Below are 20,315 nucleotides of genomic sequence, written 5' to 3' on the forward strand. Positions count from 1 at the left end.
ACACAATTTAAAATGATCAAAAAACTTATAAAATACGGGGAAAACGTATAAGTTGACAGGTATGAGTTAGGAGGCAGGCAGCAACATTTTGGGCCAAATTCAGATGCTGTAGGGAGGACTGGCTGACTCCAAAATAAAGGGCATTACAGTAATTCAGCCGGTAAAGGTAACTAAGGTATGAATTACTGTTTCTAAGTGGTGTTAAGAAAGCAAAGGCTTTACCTTAGCCAAATGAAAAAAAACAAACAAACAAACCTGGATTTAACAGCACCAATTTTCTGGTCCAATTTAAGATCACTGTCCAGGGTGGGTCCGCTGATAGTGTAGTGGTACACACGCCTGAGTTGTGTGCGGGCAGCGTGGGATCGATTCCCGCTCAGTGACAGTGTCTATGTGTGCCCTGCGACTGGCTGGCGACCAGTCCGGGGTGTAGTCTGCCTTCGCCCATTGACGGCTGGGATAGGCTCCAGCAACTCCCCGCGACCCTATATAGGATAAGCGGTTTGGAAGATGACATGACATGACATGACATGTCCAGGGTGGGATGTACAAGGGGCACTGGGACAGAACACCATAGCTTCTGCTTTCCATAATTGAAATTCAAGAAATTCAGTGCCATCCATGCGTTGATTTCCTACACTGGGACCAAACACCATAGCTTCTGTTTTCCTTAATTGAAATTCAAGAAATTCAGTGCCATCCAGGCGTTGATTTCCTACACACAGGACAAAAGGAGCCTTAATGAGGAAGAAAAAAAATCTTACCATTTGTGATGCTACTATATCGCCTCATTATCAAGCATAACCAGTCATTTGCATTTTTGTTTAAACTAAATGGGATGCTGGTGTACAAGCTGGTATGCACGAGACATGAGGGAATGAGTCTTTTTGATCGAGCTCTATACAGTTTTCTTATATACTGTAAATGTACATTGATATGCATGTTTACATTTGTTTATTTGTGAATATTAAATGTGTTTCTATTCACTTTCGTCATAGTGTCATGTGTGCATGTTATATGTGATTGTTTTTGTTGTGCATTGAACATTTAACACAAAATCGAGGAGGAAAAGCACCGTAATCAAATATACTGTAATTGTGCTTTTAATTAACTAATACTCCAAACGAGCACACGTTATCTACGTTTTTACTAAAAGTGAATGTTCGTCTTTGTAGCATTGAGCGGGAGTCTTTGTAAGAGAGGCGCTCCACCTTCCACGTCCCGCCATGCATCTGTGTGCTAGCCGCAGTAGCATCGCTGTGCTAGGCTGGCTAGCTCACCGTAGCTAAGCACATTTGACCCTGCCGACGAAGACATCCGGCAGCTGTGGATGGAAGATGGCGACACTTATCCTCCCTGGCGAATGGGTCAAAAATTGGGAGAAAACGGGAAAACACGAATTGTGAGTGGTCCAACTTCAACGCAGTTAAAAAAAACAGACAGACAAACAAACAAACAAACGCAAACCCCCGTACTGCAGGCAATTATGTAACTAGCCATATTCGTGCCTGGACAGTCGTTCAAATGCAGCTAATGCTAGTTAGCGTACATTTTACCGACCGCTATTAATTAAATACTGCACGTTGCGGATGTAAAATGGGCAAAGTAGCGGGCCTATTCTTTGTACATCGGGTGGGGGTGATCATTAACCTCGGAGAAAGTTAGCTAATAATATCTGCATGTTTGTCAATCCCATTCTCGCAACAGCTCGTGAAATTGTAAACACGATGGCTAGTAAAGCAAGGCTAATTAGCATCCATGCATCCCTCTATCGCATTTTCGGAATTTAGAAACAAATTGTTGTACTTTTAAGACATCTAGTTGATGTCAACCGTTACTTTGGAGTCAACACACGGACACCAAATGTCGTTGTGTGATATAAATTGCAATAACTGTCTGTAGCCCAGTGGAGGGAACAACGGAGCTGAACACGATGCTCGCAGTTTAGCAACAATGCTAGCTGTTGCTCGATGTCAATTGCTCGTGACACATTAGATTTACATTAACATACTGAATCGAGTTGAATCCACATGAAGTAACCGACGTAATGCAACGCAAACGTACATTGGATCATCGAAAATACATTAAACACTTAACATCCTTTTTTGAGCACCTAGCTTTAAGCAACCAGTTATCCCTATTGTAAGACTACATGTTTGGTGCAAACATTTCCATGCTAATTAAACTCTTTAAGCAGCATCCAATTCTGTGGTCAAAAAACATCCGTAAATGAATTACCGAGTAAGTGAACTATAACTTTTGTAGCATATTCACACACAATAGTGCTGGTCGATGTAGGCCTACTAAAATTAAAGGCCGGAAATTTCGATCATTGTATTCCATGGTTAACATTAAGACGTTTAGATGTTACTGAAGCACATCACACTTGGTTCGAATACTGCTCCACATGCTGTCATTTTCATGTTCCCCGCTATGGTTTCTCTTCCACCTTCAACCTACATGCTACACAAATGTTAGAGGAAGGCACACATTAACCATTACCCTGAATTTAGCATAAATAATGTATGATGGTTACACTAAAGGTTAGAAAATATTTTTAAAGGACACATTATGCCCATATTAGCCTAATTGTGATGCCACAATTCAACAAAAATCAGAACAGCTCACTTACACATTTTCTGAAAGAAGCATAAAACAAAATATTTTCCTAGTGTTTTAAACACACACTTGATAAGTGGGCAGTATTCTAGAGACCCAACTATATGCAAAGAATTTACACATACAATTTCTTCAATTTGTTCTGCTGAATATAATTGCAATTTGTCAACTATTTCAATTATTGCTTTGGAATTTCCAATTGATTACATAATTCCTCACTATTTCTACCCTATTTGTAAGGAAATTAACATCACTGGTTACACAGCATAGTACAAATTTTAGTTACGCTTGTTTTATAAATGTACTGTGAGCTATTCTGTATGTGGTTAAAGTAGACATTTAACCTTTTTAGCTCTCTAATTTTTAAAGTTGGACCTGTCTGTAGGGTATTATGTTTGGACACATTCAGATTTGTAAAGGTTTCGCAAGAAGAGTTTGTCACTATCTAAAACAGGGGTACACATTGACGGATAATTTGATTCCTGACAGATAACTTGATTCCTCCTGTACCGACCAGTATGCAAAGGTCAAATTACCTGATGGTTGGTGGGCAGTGTTACCAGAATGTGTGTGGTCATTTCTAAGTATACCCCACACTCCAAGAATACACAATATTGTAAAAAACTATTCAGATTTTAAAGATCTTTGTGTGTGCCATACTTTGTATTTCACTGTTCTTCCTGCTTGCCTGTATATTTTTCCCTGTTGGCCTTGGCAACCGTAGCTCAGAAACAGGTTCCTGGCAGTTTGGTTCATAGGGCTTTTTGTTTAATCCTGTCCTCACATACTATTTCAAATTACACTTGCTTATGACACGTCTCTGTCAACGTTTACCACCACTACATGAATATTTTTTCGCAAATTTACTCCTAGCTTAGTAGCGTCTGCCATCAGCGTGAATGTATTTGCAGCTTGGAACCTTTTGAATTGGTGAACATGAATAAGTAGTTTAACAAGATAAGGGATGTAGTTATAATCACTTGACATTCAACAAAATGTCGTACTGACCCCTATTCCTTTCCCCCCCAGTGTACAACTCTGCAAAGGACTAACAGAGAAACTAGATCATGGATGTCAAATTAAAGGTAACTTTCCTTTGACTTTGCTTTGGGATACCTGGGATAAGATCAGTATTTTCCAACATATTCTGTGTCTATTTGAGTTAATTTACAATAATAATAAATGAAGTGGTGCAAAAACAATTTAGCAGCAGAACGTCTATAAATCGTTGTTTTTAGGGCTTCAGTAAAAACTGCTCAAACTGAATCTTAGGTTTTACACTGTAAGGCAACATTCATTCAGAGAAACTGTTTTGCCTGTTGAACCACTCAGATATCCAGGCGGCTTTATATGAGCTTTGCTGGCAAGTTGTACAGGGAAACCTCAAATTGGACCTCGTCGCCAGCGTCCTTGGAGAGATGATGGTAGGTTTTTGTTTTTTTTCTAATCAACCATATTGTTGTGTTGGTGTCGTAGATGGTGGCATCTCCAGTCACTTCGACTGGGGATGTAATTTTCCCTGTTAATATTCAGATTTTTGTTTTGCTCACAGGAACTCAGAGATGACATGCCATCGATTTTAGCTGATGTCTTTAGTATCCTAGGTAAAAAAAAAAAAAAAATCACATAGCAAGTATGTCTTAAGAACAGAATTGAGACGATTTGAAATTGTATTTTTTCCCCCTCAGATTTAGAGACTGTTGCACTGGAGGAGAAACACAAGCGTGACCATTACATCCAGTTAGTGGGAGCGTGTTTGGTAAGAATTATTACTTGTTTGTATGATAGAATATTGATAACCATAAGTGTTTTCATGTGAGAGGCCAAGTTCCCCTTCAAGGGGGCTTCCTGTTAATCCAGTTCAAGGCATTTCTAAACAGCAAAAATGAATGAGGGTGCGTCCCAGGAATAGAGTGGGGAGATATGGTAGCTTGTGTGATTTTCATAAAATGCAATTGTTGTAGTCAATGCAGTCATATAACTACTGATGACATTTCATTCCATTGTGCTGACCGTGAGAATTTGCTGCTGTGATTGAAGATTGAAACTATTCATTACCCTGTTGTCTCCCAGGATCATATCAAAGCGCTAAAACACTGTTATTTTTCAGATATTTCTTCCAGAGGCTATTTTGAAAGAGCGTCTGGATCCTGAAACCCTTGAATCTCTTGGACTTATAAAACAAGCCCATCAGTTCAATCAGAAGATTGTGAAAATCAAGACAAAACTATTGTAAGTAGGGCGCAACATACTTGAAGAATGTAGAAAAATATTTTTACTGCGCTCATTACACTTAATGTATGCTGACTGTTCTCAGTTACAAGCAACAGAAGTTCAACTTGCTGAGGGAGGAAAATGAGGGCTACGCCAAACTAATCACAGAGCTTGGCCAAGACCTATCTGGCAACATCACCAGCCGCATTGTACTGGAAAGCATCAAATCTCTCATAGGTACACATCACACTTTTTTCCCTTTAGGCCAACTACAGTGGGTGTGGTACAAGGATAAAAAAGGAAAGGATACCAAATTGCCGCAATGTAGAGATGTTTTAGGTCACATGCTATGACATCATAGACACATCAGTTTTAGGCAGCATGCTATTTGAAAGCTTGATTTGTCCACCTCCAAATGAAAGAGCTGAAGTTGAACCTAGATGTTTCCAAACTTCTGAAATTAATCGAAAGCAAGAGATCTGATCCATTACTGACCGCTCTGCTCTTGGCGCCTGGAATACCCTTTTTGCATTATTGTCTGTTTTACATTTGCTCAAGTACTCGTCACCCCTTGTCCTTCCAGTTGTTATGACAACAGAGCAATGTGCACATGAAAAGCTTGATTACATGATTTGCTGCTCAATGCAACTTCATTATGTGTTCTGTTCAAATCAGTTTTGTGAATTAAACTCTCTTGCATTTTCTTATGCCTCTTATATTTTTTTCAATAGGATGTTTCAATTTAGATCCAAACCGTGTTCTAGATGTAATCCTGGAGGTGTATGAGAGTCGATCAGACCAAGATGAGTTCTTCCTGTCCCTCATTAAGTCCTACATGTGCGAGACACTGACTCTCTGCCATATCCTTGGCTTTAAATTCAAATTTTATCAGGTAAGAACATTTGGAGTCAGGATGGGAGTACTGTATATTTTAACCAGAAACCCAGAGGTATTTTTAAATTTGGGCATTTTGCCATGCAATATTTAAATGTTACCTGATTATTTAGATATAAAGAAGCCACAAAGTTGGATTCTAAAGTGCAATTGATCGTTGTATTTGTCTTTATTGATTTATCGTATTTTTCTTTCAGGAACCAAATGAGGAAACCCCCAAGTCACTATACCACATTGCTGCTGCTCTACTACATCATAACCTGATAGAATTGGAAGATCTTTATGTACATGTAAGCAAAATCAACTACAATAGCACTGACAGCAGTACAGTTATGCTATTTTTGTGTTTTTAATTTCAGTGTTGAAGTGAATTGTCAAATTTGAAATAGTGTAATCAATTTAATTTCAATAGTATGGAATTCTTTAATTAAGTTTATTAATTGTATTAATAATAATGAAATGGTCAAATTCCTAATGATTTTTTTGTCCTTTCTCCCCTCTCTGTCATTCCAGCTTTTACCGCTAGATGCCGCTATTGTTGAGGAACACAAACTAGTGATTTCAGAGGCCAAACAGATTGCTCGCAAGCTGGTCATGGTGGTGGTGCCTTCAGACAAAAGTGAAGACAAGGAAAAAGAGAAAGAAAAGGAGGAAGAGAAGATTGAGCAGGTATTGGGCCCTTTGCATCAAATTGTTTTTTTTTCTTTGCTTATTATAACATGCAGTTTTTAGTTCAGTTCATATACAAGACTTAAGAGTATGAACTTTGCTTTATTTGACCGCCTGGTATATTTTAGTCAAACAATATGCCAAACTCTATGTGCTCTCGTAGCCACCGGATAACCAGAAGCTTGGTCTGCTGGAAGCACTTCTCAGGATTGGGGACTGGCACCATGCACAGAGTATAATGGACCAGATGCCTTCCTTCTATGCTACTTCTCATAAGTTCATTGCACTGGCACTCTGTCAGCTGTTACACCTGACTGTGGAGCCTCTGTACCGAGGGTATGATTTCTCCCGATCATGTTTCGCTTCATGCACGCCTGTTAGACACAAGTTAGCTTGAGTTCTGTAAGAGTTGGTAGCCAACGTGGTCGCATTTCCCTCTCCCCCCCCCCAGGGCTGGCCTCCCAAAAGGCGCACGGGGATGTGTGATGCATCCATTGAAGAACAAGCGGGCCCCTAAGCCTGCGGAGAGCTTTGAAGACTTGCGCAGGGAAACATTCAGCATGCTCGGCTACCTGGGACCTCACCTCGCGCATGACCCTGTCCTCTTCGCCAAGATTGTGCGTCTTGGCAAGGCGTTTATGAAAGAGGTACACGATCGCATCGCTACATATGCGCACTCGTGCTTCATCTTGACATAGTCACCCATTGCATGTCCTTTGTTTCACAGTACCAGTGCAGCGAGGGCTTGGATAGCAAAGACAAAATGGTTTGTATGGAAATTAGCTTCAAATGATGTCTTATGAAAACATGCTTTAGGTTTCAGGCATTAATCAGCTGCCACTTATACTCACTGTTTATTGGTCCCAGGAAACACTATTGAGTTGTTTCCTGAGCATTGCAGATCAGGTGCTACTCCCGTCCCTCTCGCTGATGGAGTGTAACGCGTGCATGTCTGAGGAGCTGTGGGGTTTCTTTAAGCTCTTTCCATACCATCACAGGTGAGACACACATACATCAGTCAGTACATTTGTTACACAAGTGAGGTGTCAGCAAACCCCCAGGCAGTTCTCCAGGATGCTGTCAAGGAAGTAGAAGCAGTGCTTCAAAGTGTGTCTACCACTGTGTCAAGACTGACCAAAAAAAAAAAAAAAAGCCTTCGATATAAATTGACTAGAATACAAGTTGAATGTGAATGAGAGTGAAATTTGCTGCGCCAATTTACTCTTCTGTGGCAGCTTTGAAATGCTTACGTTATGTTCTTTTGTGGGTGCACGTTTTTGTATCTCGGACATTAAGGGGACACATTTATTACACTTACACGATTGAGCTTTATCACTTGAAGTCTCTTTTTAAAATCCACCTTATTTTGCCCTAGGTACCGTCTGTATGGACAATGGAAAAATGAAACGTATTCCAGCCACCCCTTGCTGGTAAAAGTCAAAGCTCAGACTGTGGAAGGGGCCAGATATATCATGAAGTAAGTGAAACGTTAAAGTTGCCTTCTACGGGATTCATTAGGTATATCTATTTTTACTTAATAACGTGCATTCACATTGTGTGTCGCATGATAATGAATAGTGCAACTGTGGTATCATAAACAGTGGTGTTCTTCAGGAATGTTTTAACTTCTCCTTTGTGGTTTTGTGATTTTCTCTCTCTAGGCGCTTGACCAAAGAGAATGTGAAACAATCAGGAAGGCAGATTGGCAAACTAAGCCACAGCAACCCCACCATCCTTTTTGATTACGTAAGCGGAGTTTGTTAAAAAAAAAAAATTCTTTACATTCGAATTATTTTCATTGAATTACCTCAGAGTCAGTCGCAAATAAACTCACCAAGCCAACTTCTGAAAGAATGAATTGATTTGTGCTTTACTGTTATGTCAAGGGCAAAATGTGAATTATTAAAGTTTGTTACAAATAGAACATGTTTTAGTAGATTTGTATTTATTGGGTATTGCTATCAATTCAGTAGTGTCCTGACATCGTTTCCTTTATCAGATGCTGTCACAGATCCAGTGGTACGATAACCTCATTGGTCCAGTGGTGGATTCCTTGAAATACCTCACATCCCTCAACTACGATGTCTTGGCCTGTATCCAACGCTATTCTCTTGGCAGGACGTGACTTTCTTTGTGGTGTCGATGGCGTGGTGTGCATATCAAGGGATGTTATTTCCAGATTATCTTGGCTGTTTCTCTTAACCCCAAACCTCCAGATTGCATTATTGAAGCTCTGGCCAATCCTGAGAAGGAGAAAATGAAGCATGACGACACCACAATCTCATCATGGCTACAAAGTATGGGTCTTAACATGAAACTGCATACTGTCCCTATACATCGGTTAATTGGAGAGAAACCGTTTCAAGTTAATTGAATACCTAACAGTCCTGTTCCATCTGTCAAACAAGGCCTGGCAAGTCTGTGTGGAGCTGTGTTCAGAAAATATCCAATTGAATTGGCCGGCCTCCTTCAGTATGTCACCAATCAACTAAAAGCAGGAAAAAGGTCAGTTCTATGGAAGCGCCTTACGCTTCATATTAGTTTGAATTTACTGTCGTTAAAATGTCCTACCCAGAAGTTGCGTCAAATGTGTTCAATGATTTGCACTTGACATGTTTGCTGACATTTTATATTTCACACTGTATTGTGGTATACAAACACACACGTTTTCTATTGTGGCTTTTTTTTTTGTGTGTGTTTGTTGTCAAGTTTTTGTTTTTCTTACATTGGGTGTTTCATTTTTGCAGCTTTGATCTGCTGATCCTGAAGGAAGTGGTGCAGAAAATGGCTGGCATTGAGGTCACAGATGAAATGACATCGGAGCAGCTCGAAGCAATGACAGGAGGGGAACAACTCAAAGCTGAGGTATGGACTAATTCATGTTTGCCAACTTTTGTTTTATCCAGCGTATTGCTTTGCGGTCTATTTGCCAATATTTGTCGCAACGGTTGTGATAACCCCTGCGCTCTGCCCACAGGGAGGCTACTTTGGTCAGATTAGGAACACTAAAAAGTCATCACAACGTCTTAAGGATGCTCTGCTTGATCATGAACTGGCCCTGCCGCTTTGCGTACTCATGGTCCAGCAAAGAAATGGTGTGGTTTTCCTAGAAAGCGGAGAGAAAGATCTCAAACTAGTCGGCCACCTGTATGACCAGGTATGTGCTCTCTGCTAATGTATTACTTTTGATGGCCTAATACTCACATTAGGTTTTAGCATTATATTCTTCTTTAGCTCCATAGAGTGAATTGTTTTTTTATAGAGCAAGTTAATATTAAGCCAAAGACCTTTGTGAACAATTACTTTCAACTATCATTTGTTTCCTGCAGTGTCATGACACACTGGTGCAGTTTGGTGGCTTCCTGGCCTCCAACCTCAGCACTGAGGACTACATCAAGCGCGTTCCCTCGATTGATGTCCTTTGTAACCAGTTCCATACTCCACATGACGCTGCGTTTTTCCTTTCGCGCCCAATGTACGCCCATCAAATATTGGTGAGTGGGCAAACTTGGCATGAACGAGTTTCTAGTCATTGGACTCAAGACAGCAGTAGATGATCTGGCCCCTCTATTCTCCGCTTTCAGTCCAAGTACGACGAGCTGAAGAAAGCAGAGAAAGGTAACCGGCAGCAGCAGAAGGTGCAGAAGTACGTGGCAGCGTGTGAACAAGTCATGACGCCGGTGCACGAGGCTGTGATGTCCCTCCATCCAGCCCGGGTTTGGGAAGACCTCCGCCCCCAGTTCTACTCCACCTTCTGGTCTCTTACCATGTACGACTTGGCTGTGCCCCACGCAGCCTACGAGCGCGAGATCAACAAGCTCAAGGCCCAGATCAAGGCCATTGATGAGAATCCGGAAATAGTGAGTAATTGGCTCGCCGCATCAAACTTTTGAGTACTCTATTGGCATTTTACACTTGGCGGAGTCTTTATGCAGTCATGATCGTACCACTCTTGTATCATAAACAAATGCAGTACTTGAACAAGAAAACAATGTTTGAAGCTTTACTGTGCGTAAAGCGTTTGTATTGCTTGTGTCAATATTCCTTCCACTGCAGCCCATGAACAAGAAAAAGAAAGAGAAGGAACGCTGCACTGCTCTGCAGGAAAAACTGCAGGAGGAGGAGAAAAAGCAACTGGAGCACGTCCAAAGGGTGCTGCATCGCCTCAAACTGGAGAAAGACAAGTGGTTGATGACCAGTAAGTATTCTGTGATGCATATCGCTGCAGTATAGTGTGTCTGTATCGTCCTGTCGGCCATCTTTGTTAGTAATACAACCTCACGCATGGTTCGACAGAATCCACCAAGAATGAGACCATTACAAAGTTCCTGCAGCTGTGTCTGTTCCCTCGCTGCATCTTCTCCTCCATCGACGCTGTTTACTGTGCCCGCTTTGTCGAGCTGGTGCACCAGCAGATGACGCCCAACTTCTGCACTCTCCTGTGCTACGACAGGGTAAGACAGTTGTTTGCACATGCAACTACACCGACTTAATTGACCTATAGTTTACCGCGAGATCTTCTATGGCTTTTATTCTTATCGTGAATAGAATGGCTATTATCGGCAAGAAAAATCTGGTGATTACATTATTAAAGTGTCAAAAATTCCTTTAGGAGCACCATTTGATTCCAGAACGTACACATAATACAACAATTCCAAGCCATAATTCACTGGTGCGATTGACTTAGTTCTGTATTTTATTTGTCTAAGCATCCACAATGTGTTGTTTTGCTCATCAGGTGTTCTCAGCCATCATTTACACTGTGGCCAGTTGTACAGAGAATGAGTCTCACCGATATGGCCGCTTCCTCTGCTGCATGCTCGAGACGGTGACTCGCTGGCATAGTGATCGTGCTGTCTATGAGAAGGTATGGTATGCTCCCACCTTCAGTAGCGGCAATTCCCTTATATCTATATGGATTGATGGTGCATTTAACCTTGACATCAATCCATCTCCATTCTTGTGGTGTGGTCCAGGAATGCGGCAACTACCCCGGCTTCCTGACTATTTTGCGGGCTTCAGGATTTGATGGAGGCCAACAAGCCAATCCGCTCGATTATGAGAACTTCAGGCACGTGGTGCACAAGTGGCATTACATGTTGACCAAAGTAAGCCACCTTAAATTGTCTGTATTTGTCTCTTGCCATGATCACTTGCAGATCAGAGTTTCCGTGAAAGGAATCCACTTAATGTATACCTGTTTCTCTGTCCCATCTAGGCTTCAGTTCACTGCCTGGAAACGGGCGATTACACTCACATCCGAAACATCCTTATCGTTCTCATCAAAATCCTGCCATGTTACCCCAAGGTTTTGAATCTGGGCCAAGCGCTGGAGTACCGTGTCCACAAGATCTGCGTTAAGGAGAAGGAGAAGAGGCCAGATCTCTATGCCTTAGCGATGGGGTAACATAGCATTGTGTGCAGTTGAGCGCTCTGTGGAGCTTTAAAAATTCAGTTCCGTGAGGTTTAGTCCTGTGCTGCTATTTCACTTGGGTGATGACATGGCCCATTCATTTGGCTTGAAGAAACACTATATTCACTCACAATGAAACTTGGTGCATGTTCCGCCGTCACCAATATTGATACAACTATATTTCCCACACCAATCAGTGCAAATAATTATTGGCCCCGACACAGTAAAACAACAGAAGTTTACAGTAAAAAAAACTTTCCGGGCACCGTATCTGGTCTGGAAGTGTAATCAATAAATGATACTTCTAACTGCAGAGGTGTTTTATACGGGACAACTACTTTAAAGAAACAGGGATCACTTCATTTCTTAATGTGAGGCAGCCAAAAGGCTCTGTGTCTTCCATCTCTTCCATGTGAAACCTTTTATTGACCTTCTACGTCTTGCAGCTATTCAGGTCGGTTGAAAAGCCAGAAGGTGCGCATGGTCCCCGAGAATGAGTTTCACCACAAAGAGCCACCAGCACGCAACGCTACTCCTGCCAGTCAGCAGAACGGACCAGGCAGCGCAGGCAAGCCTGCCGCAGCCATGATGAAGGGAGACGATGGGTTGTCAGAAGATAGTGGTGAGTGACTGGAAGTTCTGATGAGAGCAGTGCATTTGAGCTATTAATAGCCGCCAATAATGTGGTTGTAAACAACACTGCTTGTTTGTCTGCAGATCGGGGGAAGGATAAATTTCAGACTACAAAGCCAGTAAACAAAGCCAACAGTGCAGCAGCTAAAGTAACCACCAGCAATGGGAATGGCGCTCTTAACAGGTGGGCGTACAAGACATCACGTCTCTCTAACGTTGACTAAGCCTCCAACTCTAGTGGTAGTCGCAATTCTGTTTACGTAGGAATCTCGGCTCGCGATTGCTTTTCACAAATCGGTTTAGGAGCAGCAATTAGAGACAAATGTACTACTCCAGTTTTCAAGCTATGCCTATGCCCAAAAAAAAAAAATGCACCAGTTCAACATTGCCTTTTGAGGGGTGGAGGAGGAATGTACTAGTTACTCTCTATACCAAATGATTAATGTTAAATGCATTTTTTGTGAACAGTCTGTTATACTTAAATTTAGCGAAAATATTGTATTTATTGTACTATATTTCAATGCTAATGTACACAATTCTAATAAATAAAGTTACTTGCTCTTAAACAGTATCATATACTGTCAGTAGTCATAATATCAGCAGCATAGACGGCACTTAACATTTGTGCTGGTGCACCAAAGCATATAAGCTGGGAGCATCAGTGCAAAAAGTTAGTCTAGGCGTTTTTGATATAGAGACTTAAGTCGAAAGCCAAACAACAACAAATGAAAAAGTCTTATGTTTGTGTCCGGGAAAGTGTTTTAGTTCCGTTGGCATCCATGGAGCACTTGCTAGTGGGGTTTTTTTTTTTTTGCTTGTCAGCTCATTTTTTTATTTTTTTTAATCAGTCATTGCTGATGCACAAAAAGCAGTACTGTATGGCGATGTGGTAGGTCATCTAGTGGGAGGATCCCTGCTCAGTGTGCTCGCCGAAAGGGCGTGGACGTTTCTATTCATTTTAACCGGACAAATTGCGGCGGTTCATGAGTAGAGTCATGTAATGAATTAATTTTGTGAACTGAGACTCCACTGTATTTGAAGTAGTTGGATACTGGCAAATTCAGCAAAATGTGTGCTTAGTGTTGAACCCCAAAAAAAAAATCCAAACGTCTTCTCTTCCCAGCACCAAAACCATGAAAGAGAGGGACGACAAAGAGAAGAGTGGCAAGGAGAAAAAAGAGAAAAAGGAAAAGACACCTGGCAGCACTCCTGAGACAAAGGCAGAGGCCCGCAGAGAAAAGCTGAGAGAAGAGAGAGCAGGGAAGGATGAGCGGGCGGTTCGCGAGGGTAAGGAGAAGACACCCAAGGCAGACCGAGAGAAAGTCAAGGCCGAGGAGAAGATCAAAGATGACAAGGCCAAAGCAGGCAACGGGGAGTCCATGGAGCCTTCCAGGGAGCGCGATGCCATCAAGGAGTCGAAGAGCAAGGAGAAAGGCGACAGGAGCGTTGTGGTCGTCTCTCGCAAGTCACCAGTTCCCAGATCAGAGTCAGCCGATACTGAGAGGGGTAAGGAGCCATTCTGGTTCACTGGTCCACTGCTATTCCACACGGCTTATGCAAAAGAATCATTTTAGCCGGAGCAAAAGTTTTAGCGTGCATTTAAAATAAGCTCTTGCCTGCCCCCTTTCCAGATCACAAAAGACGAAAGCTCGACAGTCACTCTTCTCCATCCCACTCGTCGTCTGTTAAGGTTAGTATGGCTTGAGGAAGGCTGTGCCCATTACTTCTCTATCTGCCGGAGCGTTCCCTGCCGTTGCACATTCCAGCACCCCTGAAGATCACCGAGGAGGGTTTCCCTAAACGCAGGCTGCATGGCATCTGGAAAGCCCCACCAAATCCATGAGGGCCGGAAAGCATTCTGTGGACACTGGCAGAATATTTTTTTTGTTTTTTCCAAGAATTGGGAGAAAACTCCTGAAGGACTTAGCGAAGAAAAATTGTAAATATTAAATATTTTCATAGTGAAATATTAATCTATTTTCATACTAACGGAAGCGATCAGCGTGCCTTGGGAAGAAAACACATTTTGTATGCATTTCTATATTCCTGATGGATTTTTTTTAAACTTTTTTTTTTTTTTTTTTTTTTTTTTTTAAACAACCTTTGAGGAAAATGGCTCGGCAATTCATTTCCCCGCCCCCAAACTGAAAGTTTGCAACGTTTCCTCCTTTTTTTGGCAAGCTGAGAAGATTTCTACGATGAAAGCATATTGCTCCCCCCACAGCCCCTCCCCTCCCCTCCCATCATCGCCAAATCCAGCAGAGAGTGGGATGTTGTTCTGCTGACGGAGTGCCTCTTTGCCGGGGCTGATTCGTCAGCCTCCCCGCCTTCAATCGCCGTACGATCAATCCTCCCCTATGCGAGCTGCAAGTCGTTTGGTCCTGACAGCCTCTGCGGCGCTGCCTTGACAAGTACAGCCGTCGGCATCGGCAGCCACACTACCTCCTGGCGAGCGTTCCATGGAGCCACCAGCAGCTGAGATCAACAGAGATGATGAATGTCACGGTCTTGAATCAGCCAAAAATGCTGTGGAAAGTAAGCCTGCCTCTGCAACAAAGACGGGCTGCGGCCGTGAGCGAACATCTGGAGCTTTGCCCAATCTGCTGGAAGCTTGTGATAGGTCTATATTTAACCTTCCACCAGAGAAATAGGCTCCCTGTGTCATATCCTGAACTGTAAGTGACAGCCACAGTTATCTCTGTAGGGATGTAGTCTCATACACCCACCCACACACACACACACATGCGCGCGCGCGTGCTCACACACTGATTTTTCTTGCACATACAGAGATGCAGAGATTTACCTCATGCACGTCATCACCACAAGCACTTTTGATGCACAGTATTCTTCCACATATTAATGTCCAATACATACATGATTTCTATAGTATGCTACCTCAGAGGCATGTCTGCATTAATGACTCTTACCGAATACACGCTCAGGGTTTTCTATCCAGTATTCACATTCCACGTGTTGAGCCAATTATCTCTCCTCTATGTGATAACCATGTCAAAGCCTAAGTCCCCGAAGGTCAGATGTCAAGAAAGCAGGATGCTGTTGGTGCGGCCGGCCGGCCGAGCCCCCTCTCCCCCTCTCCTGCCCCTCCCCACCCCCGCCCCTCCCCCTCCAACACCTTCCAAATCCAATCTTCCGACTCTCTACTGCTGTCTGAAAACCGCCTCCCAAACCTCCCACCCTCCCTCAGCTCATCTGTCATCTCCATTCATCCCCACAGGACAATAGCAACGATCCCAAGGAGTCCACGTCCAAGGTTTGAACCGCATCTCTCCTACTTCCGCCACTCTCGGTTCTCGTTTACATTGTTGTTAGGTCACACATCTGTCAGATGAATTCCCAAGCATACTTGGCACTGGGATTTCTTTATTGCATTAATACGTCCACATTTGGCTAATTCCTGTGCATCTAACACCACCACCCTAATTGAATTCCATAGCAAAAAAATAAGTCGGGTTTTGTTTATTATGACATTGCGCAGGTGCTGCAATACGGCGGAAAACTTGATATTACGTAATCAGTCAAATATTGAATACGGCAGCTCGTTATTTTATTTTGTTGAACGGATTGTTGCATTTATGTATAATATTTTAAGAAAAGAGGTTTGCATCCAGATTTTAATTATGATAATGCACATTAATGATAATTGTCAATCATAATCCCACTGTAGTTTATTTATTCGCTGATAAGAAGATGGTCAATGGTTAATTTGTACTAATTTGTTGTTAATGTGACAATGTTTAATTATACTCTGCACTCTTTCCCAAAAGTTTTTTTAAACGACCAAAATGTCATAAATGCTGCTTCGTCAAAGTTAAATGTCAGTGTCGAGCAAAACTATTAAACCGGTTGATAGTAGTTTTCTTTTAATTTGAAGTAAAGTTTTGAAAAACATATCAAAGTGTAAAGAAAGTGCAAATGCTTTTAAATGTAGGTTAAAAATGATGATCTTTTCCCATACCTATGATCTAATTAAGGTCTTTCAAAATATGTTGTCATATTTTCAAAAATCTTGTTTTTGCACTGTACTCTCTTTTAGTAATTATAGTAAACAATTTTTTTATTCCTTAACGTTGCCTTTAAATATCTTTTACTCTGTAACTGCGTTTAATTGTTGGACTTTTATTTACTGCGTGTGATGGATATTAAGTTACATTGTGTATGAATGCGCTTTTTTTTTTTTTTTTTTAAATTAGCTTACCCTGTGTAATACGACCCCTTGATTTGTTTTTTGTTTTGTTTTTTTGCAAAAAAAAAAAAAAATTGCTATTCACAGGATTTCACACGTTGGTGTAATGCTCTATGAAGACCAGACCAGCCACTTTGGTTGAGGGTACAACATGAAAGGAGACATGCCTATTTTCACAATTAAAACCATTCCCAGGTGTCTTAGTAACAATTCCAAAAAAGCAAATCATATCTCCTTCATGCTGTCTTTTAAATCACTCTGTTTTTGAAGAAGTGGTTTTCTCACGCAAATACAGAGTTCTGCAGTACTTCCGTTACCACGACGCCCAGGCATAAGCGTTTGGCAGTTGCGATGAAGCGAGGGCTACTCTGTGTTGCCATCTTGGTGACTTTTCAGATCACTCCTGTGACTAGTTAAAAAATAAAATAAAAGCGACTAACAACAAATCCAATAACTTTTTTTTTTTTTTTTTTGGGTGCTATTGCAAACTTGTGGAGACTGTGAGAATCCAGAAAGGGTCCAGACATGTCCAGACTGCAAATGAATCTCGGTCATGCAAACCCACCACTGGCTAATGGAACCATACAGAGAGCACCCATGAAGATTCAATTGTATTTTCACTGGTGGATGCAGCGCTTCAAGATGGTTAATTACACTTTGTCAATTACTTTAGAAACTTGCATAGAGTTGACAACTTTAAAGCCATTCATTCGAGTTTGTGCCAGTTATGAGAAGGGAATGTTGGCAAAGCTTTTAGTTATGCGCTAACTCGCTAGTTGTGCTTACTGTTAGCATTAGCATGACATTGATTCAGTGTAGTTGAAAAACGGCAGGTCTTTGCCCAAGTCATGAGCACAGAAATTCGTCCTCGGGTGAGGTCACATTTCTATTCTCCAGGGTGATTGCATCTATAGGGAGAAAGCGACATTTGGGTTTGAAATTTTCAACAGCAGCCCTGGATGTTTTCGGACACCCGAGTTGCATATTCTTGCCGTGTTGTTGTTTTTTTTTTTCTTTCTTCCCCCAAACTCATGGACACTATACACAAAGCTCAAAATTGGAAGATGTATGTATTAAGATACTTGCTCTTTGTTTTCCTCTGTCTGGGTCTAATTGTCATTGCAGCACCACCTCAACTACAATTCAGTATCGCGGTCCAAAAGCAGAGAGAGGGAGCTGGAGAAGAACGATCCCGAGAACGCACTTGGCCGATGCAAAGAGAAGAAAGAAGAAAAGGAGCGCAAAGAGAGGAAGAGAGTCAGTATCCTCAGAGACACTTCATAATTCATCATAAAAGAACGTTTGGCCCACATTTGCCAATGGACGTTTTTCCCGTTTTGTCTGCTAGGAACTCGGTGTAGGTGAGCGGGAGGCCAGCCTGGAACCCAAACGCAGAAAGGACGAGAACGGAACCAGTAAGTTGTGGGATTGCTCTTAAAAATCAAAGTAGAGCCCGGACAAAGTTGTAAGAAGGAGTTGACAATGAAAAGTTCTCTCCTCAGACTCCTCGAAAAACAGCCAGTGCGAGAGTCCTTGCGACTCTCCGCTCTCGGTGGAGAGAGAGAAGAGCAAAAGATCCAAATCTTCCAGCAAAGAGAAGGGCGACTCCCTCAAGCCCGAACGGACTTCCACCGGAGGAAAAAAGGTCATTTGCGCTTCCTTTGCCGTTGCGCGCCCCACATAGCCTTCAGTATTGCAGTACTGTCCTTTCCAAAAGTATTGGAACGACAAGGTCAATTCCTTTGTTTTTGTTGTATACAGAAGACGTTTGGGTTTCAGATCAAAAGATGAAAGTTCACAACTGCCGTAACTCATTTCATCTCGATGTGCTCAACTCTGGACAGAGCACTTTTGTATTTTTTTTTTTTAAGACGCCCACTTTATTAAGTGAGCAAAAGTATTGAAACGTGACTGATGGGTGTTTGTAGTTGCTCAGGCGGTGCCTTTTTAGATTGATTGTTTTCATTATTTTTCCTATGAAAAACCACTTAACAAAAATAAAAAAAATATTTTTTTTCTTTTTAATTTTTTTTAACGGGAGGCGGGAACAGATTGCTGGCAGCAGTGTGACCGTGTCCGTGTTGCCTTGCAGGAATCCCGACGTGATAAAGAGAAGTCTGAAAAGAAAGAGAAGAGGGATAGCAGCGGAGGAAAGGAGGAGAAAAAACAATATCCTTACTAACCTTTGCGTTAAAAACCTCAGCGTGCGTCTGCGCTCACTTGCAAGACTGCTTCGGCCTTTTTCTTGCTCGTGTGCTCCAACGTTGCCAAGCCTCCAACACATCTGGAATCTCCCCATTTCAATTAGATGACCCCTCTCCTTTTCTACTTGATAATCTGACGAGAGGATTTCAGTTGCTTGCATTTTTTTGCCTTAACACTCACACCCATAAGTCCTCTGACAAGCACAGATAATGTGCGCTGATCAGTCAAGGTAAGAAGCGTTCTTTAAAACGACAAACTACAGCATTGTCAACACTTGCTGACGTCTTGTCTTCCCTTTCTTCATATTTCCACCAACAGACCTGGAAAAGTTGGGCTTTTATCCGCTAGAATTCAACTCCTCCATTTGTGCTTTGTTGACTTTTTCGGCCAACCTCCATTCCTCCGTTTTTTTTGTTGTTGTTGTTGTTTTTTAATTAAATGCCCTGCCACGTGCTGTCTGCTGGACTTATTGTTACCTTTTGTAACCTGCAGAAAACAAGTTGGGTTATGTTTTCCCATAAATCTTCAATGTGAGCAAAATGTTTTGCTCTATTGATATTGATATTTAGTGAAGTTACTGTTAAGAGATGACCTTTGTAGCATCTGATTATGGATTCAGTAGTCTCATGCTTGAAAATGTCTTTTTTTTTTTTTTTTTCCAAACATCTCCAGGCTTTGCTTTATTTCATTTTATTGATGTTGATACGCTTTCCATAACCGCATCTTCGGCCGAGATATTTTTATTTATTTAGCTCCACCTTTTAATCCCCGTTAGACAATAGAATAATGAAAGTGATAAAAAAAAAAAGGACCATTTTGTATATTATGTACAATAATAAAGAAGGTAACATGAAATTCACGTTATCTTTTTTTCCTCCCTATTTTATGTCCCACAGTGTTCCTTTGGAGGTTGCATTAATCATGTTTTACATAATTTATATATATATATAAAAAAAGTGGCAGTTGATTTTAAATATAGAGTTGTACGGCATTAATGCAGAAACGTTCTCCGAAATGGAAGCTGCTTTGGAGATTTTATCTGCTGTACTCAATGAGTGTTTTTTCTTTTTTTAAGACAAAAAATAAATAGTTTTCCTATAGTGTGTCACTTGTATGGTCTCTTCCATTATTATTATTGACAAATGGTTATTTTGTATTGATTTTTTTATTTTTATTTGGGGGGTAGAATTTTAAATTACACTGGGCCATTTCAGTCATTTTGTAAGCTCCTTTGTACAGAAATCAAAATAAACTACAAAGGCCTTTGGCGTTCTCGTCATAAAATAATCTTTTCAGACTAATTCATGTACGTGTAGTTAACAACAAAACAAAAGGTAATTACAAAGCAGCTTTTATTAAGGAAATGTAATAAAATGCTTTACGACCTCTCCTCCAATGCTCGTTGTGTCCAAACATGCGGTACAAATGATTAAAACCAACCTAGATCAAAAACTACTGGGCATT

The 20,315-nt window shown here is 41.4% G+C and overlaps 1 protein-coding gene across 3 annotated transcripts; it reads left to right on the plus strand.

Moving 5' to 3' along the window:
- The first annotated feature begins 1,216 nt into the window (after positions 1 to 1,216).
- On the plus strand, positions 1,217 to 19,954 carry thoc2 (THO complex 2). Of its 3 annotated transcripts, none has more exons than XM_086012428.1 (39): positions 1,217 to 1,402; positions 3,649 to 3,704; positions 3,952 to 4,043; positions 4,172 to 4,223; positions 4,308 to 4,378; positions 4,730 to 4,851; positions 4,937 to 5,070; positions 5,565 to 5,725; positions 5,925 to 6,017; positions 6,241 to 6,396; positions 6,560 to 6,732; positions 6,848 to 7,043; positions 7,124 to 7,162; positions 7,264 to 7,394; positions 7,772 to 7,873; positions 8,058 to 8,142; positions 8,396 to 8,489; positions 8,613 to 8,693; positions 8,805 to 8,901; positions 9,144 to 9,261; positions 9,374 to 9,553; positions 9,726 to 9,890; positions 9,981 to 10,256; positions 10,453 to 10,594; positions 10,693 to 10,850; positions 11,135 to 11,263; positions 11,373 to 11,504; positions 11,615 to 11,799; positions 12,256 to 12,431; positions 12,527 to 12,626; positions 13,566 to 13,948; positions 14,074 to 14,132; positions 15,678 to 15,713; positions 17,772 to 17,903; positions 17,995 to 18,061; positions 18,137 to 18,291; positions 18,739 to 18,815; positions 19,034 to 19,080; positions 19,170 to 19,954. In XM_086012428.1, the coding sequence occupies exons 1-38, from the start codon at positions 1,338 to 1,340 to the stop codon at positions 19,059 to 19,061; spliced, it is 4,698 nt and encodes a 1,565-aa protein (XP_085868554.1). In that variant the 5' UTR covers positions 1,217 to 1,337; the 3' UTR covers positions 19,062 to 19,080; positions 19,170 to 19,954. The 3 variants fall into 3 exon arrangements, with proteins under 3 accessions (XP_085868554.1, XP_085868555.1, XP_085868556.1); XM_086012429.1 differs by having other exon boundaries at positions 18,739 to 18,814; positions 19,039 to 19,080; XM_086012430.1 differs by having other exon boundaries at positions 1,218 to 1,402; positions 18,149 to 18,291.
- The last annotated feature ends 361 nt before the right edge of the window (positions 19,955 to 20,315 follow it).

This window comes from Filicampus tigris, chromosome 17 (assembly GCF_054856515.1).
Source record: "Filicampus tigris isolate MCC_2025a chromosome 17, RoL_Ftig_1.0, whole genome shotgun sequence".
NCBI lineage: Eukaryota > Metazoa > Chordata > Actinopteri > Syngnathiformes > Syngnathidae > Filicampus > Filicampus tigris.

Excerpts from the sequence above, each read along its gene's own strand:
- thoc2 (XM_086012428.1), top strand. The coding sequence starts at position 1,338 with ATGGCGACACTTATCCTCCCTGGCGAATGGGTCAAAAATTGGGAGAAA. Across the intron at positions 7,874-8,057 it reads GGGGCCAGATATATCATGAA|GCGCTTGACCAAAGAGAATG; the intron begins GTAAGTGAAACG and ends TTCTCTCTCTAG. Across the intron at positions 11,264-11,372 it reads ATCGTGCTGTCTATGAGAAG|GAATGCGGCAACTACCCCGG; the intron begins GTATGGTATGCT and ends GGTGTGGTCCAG.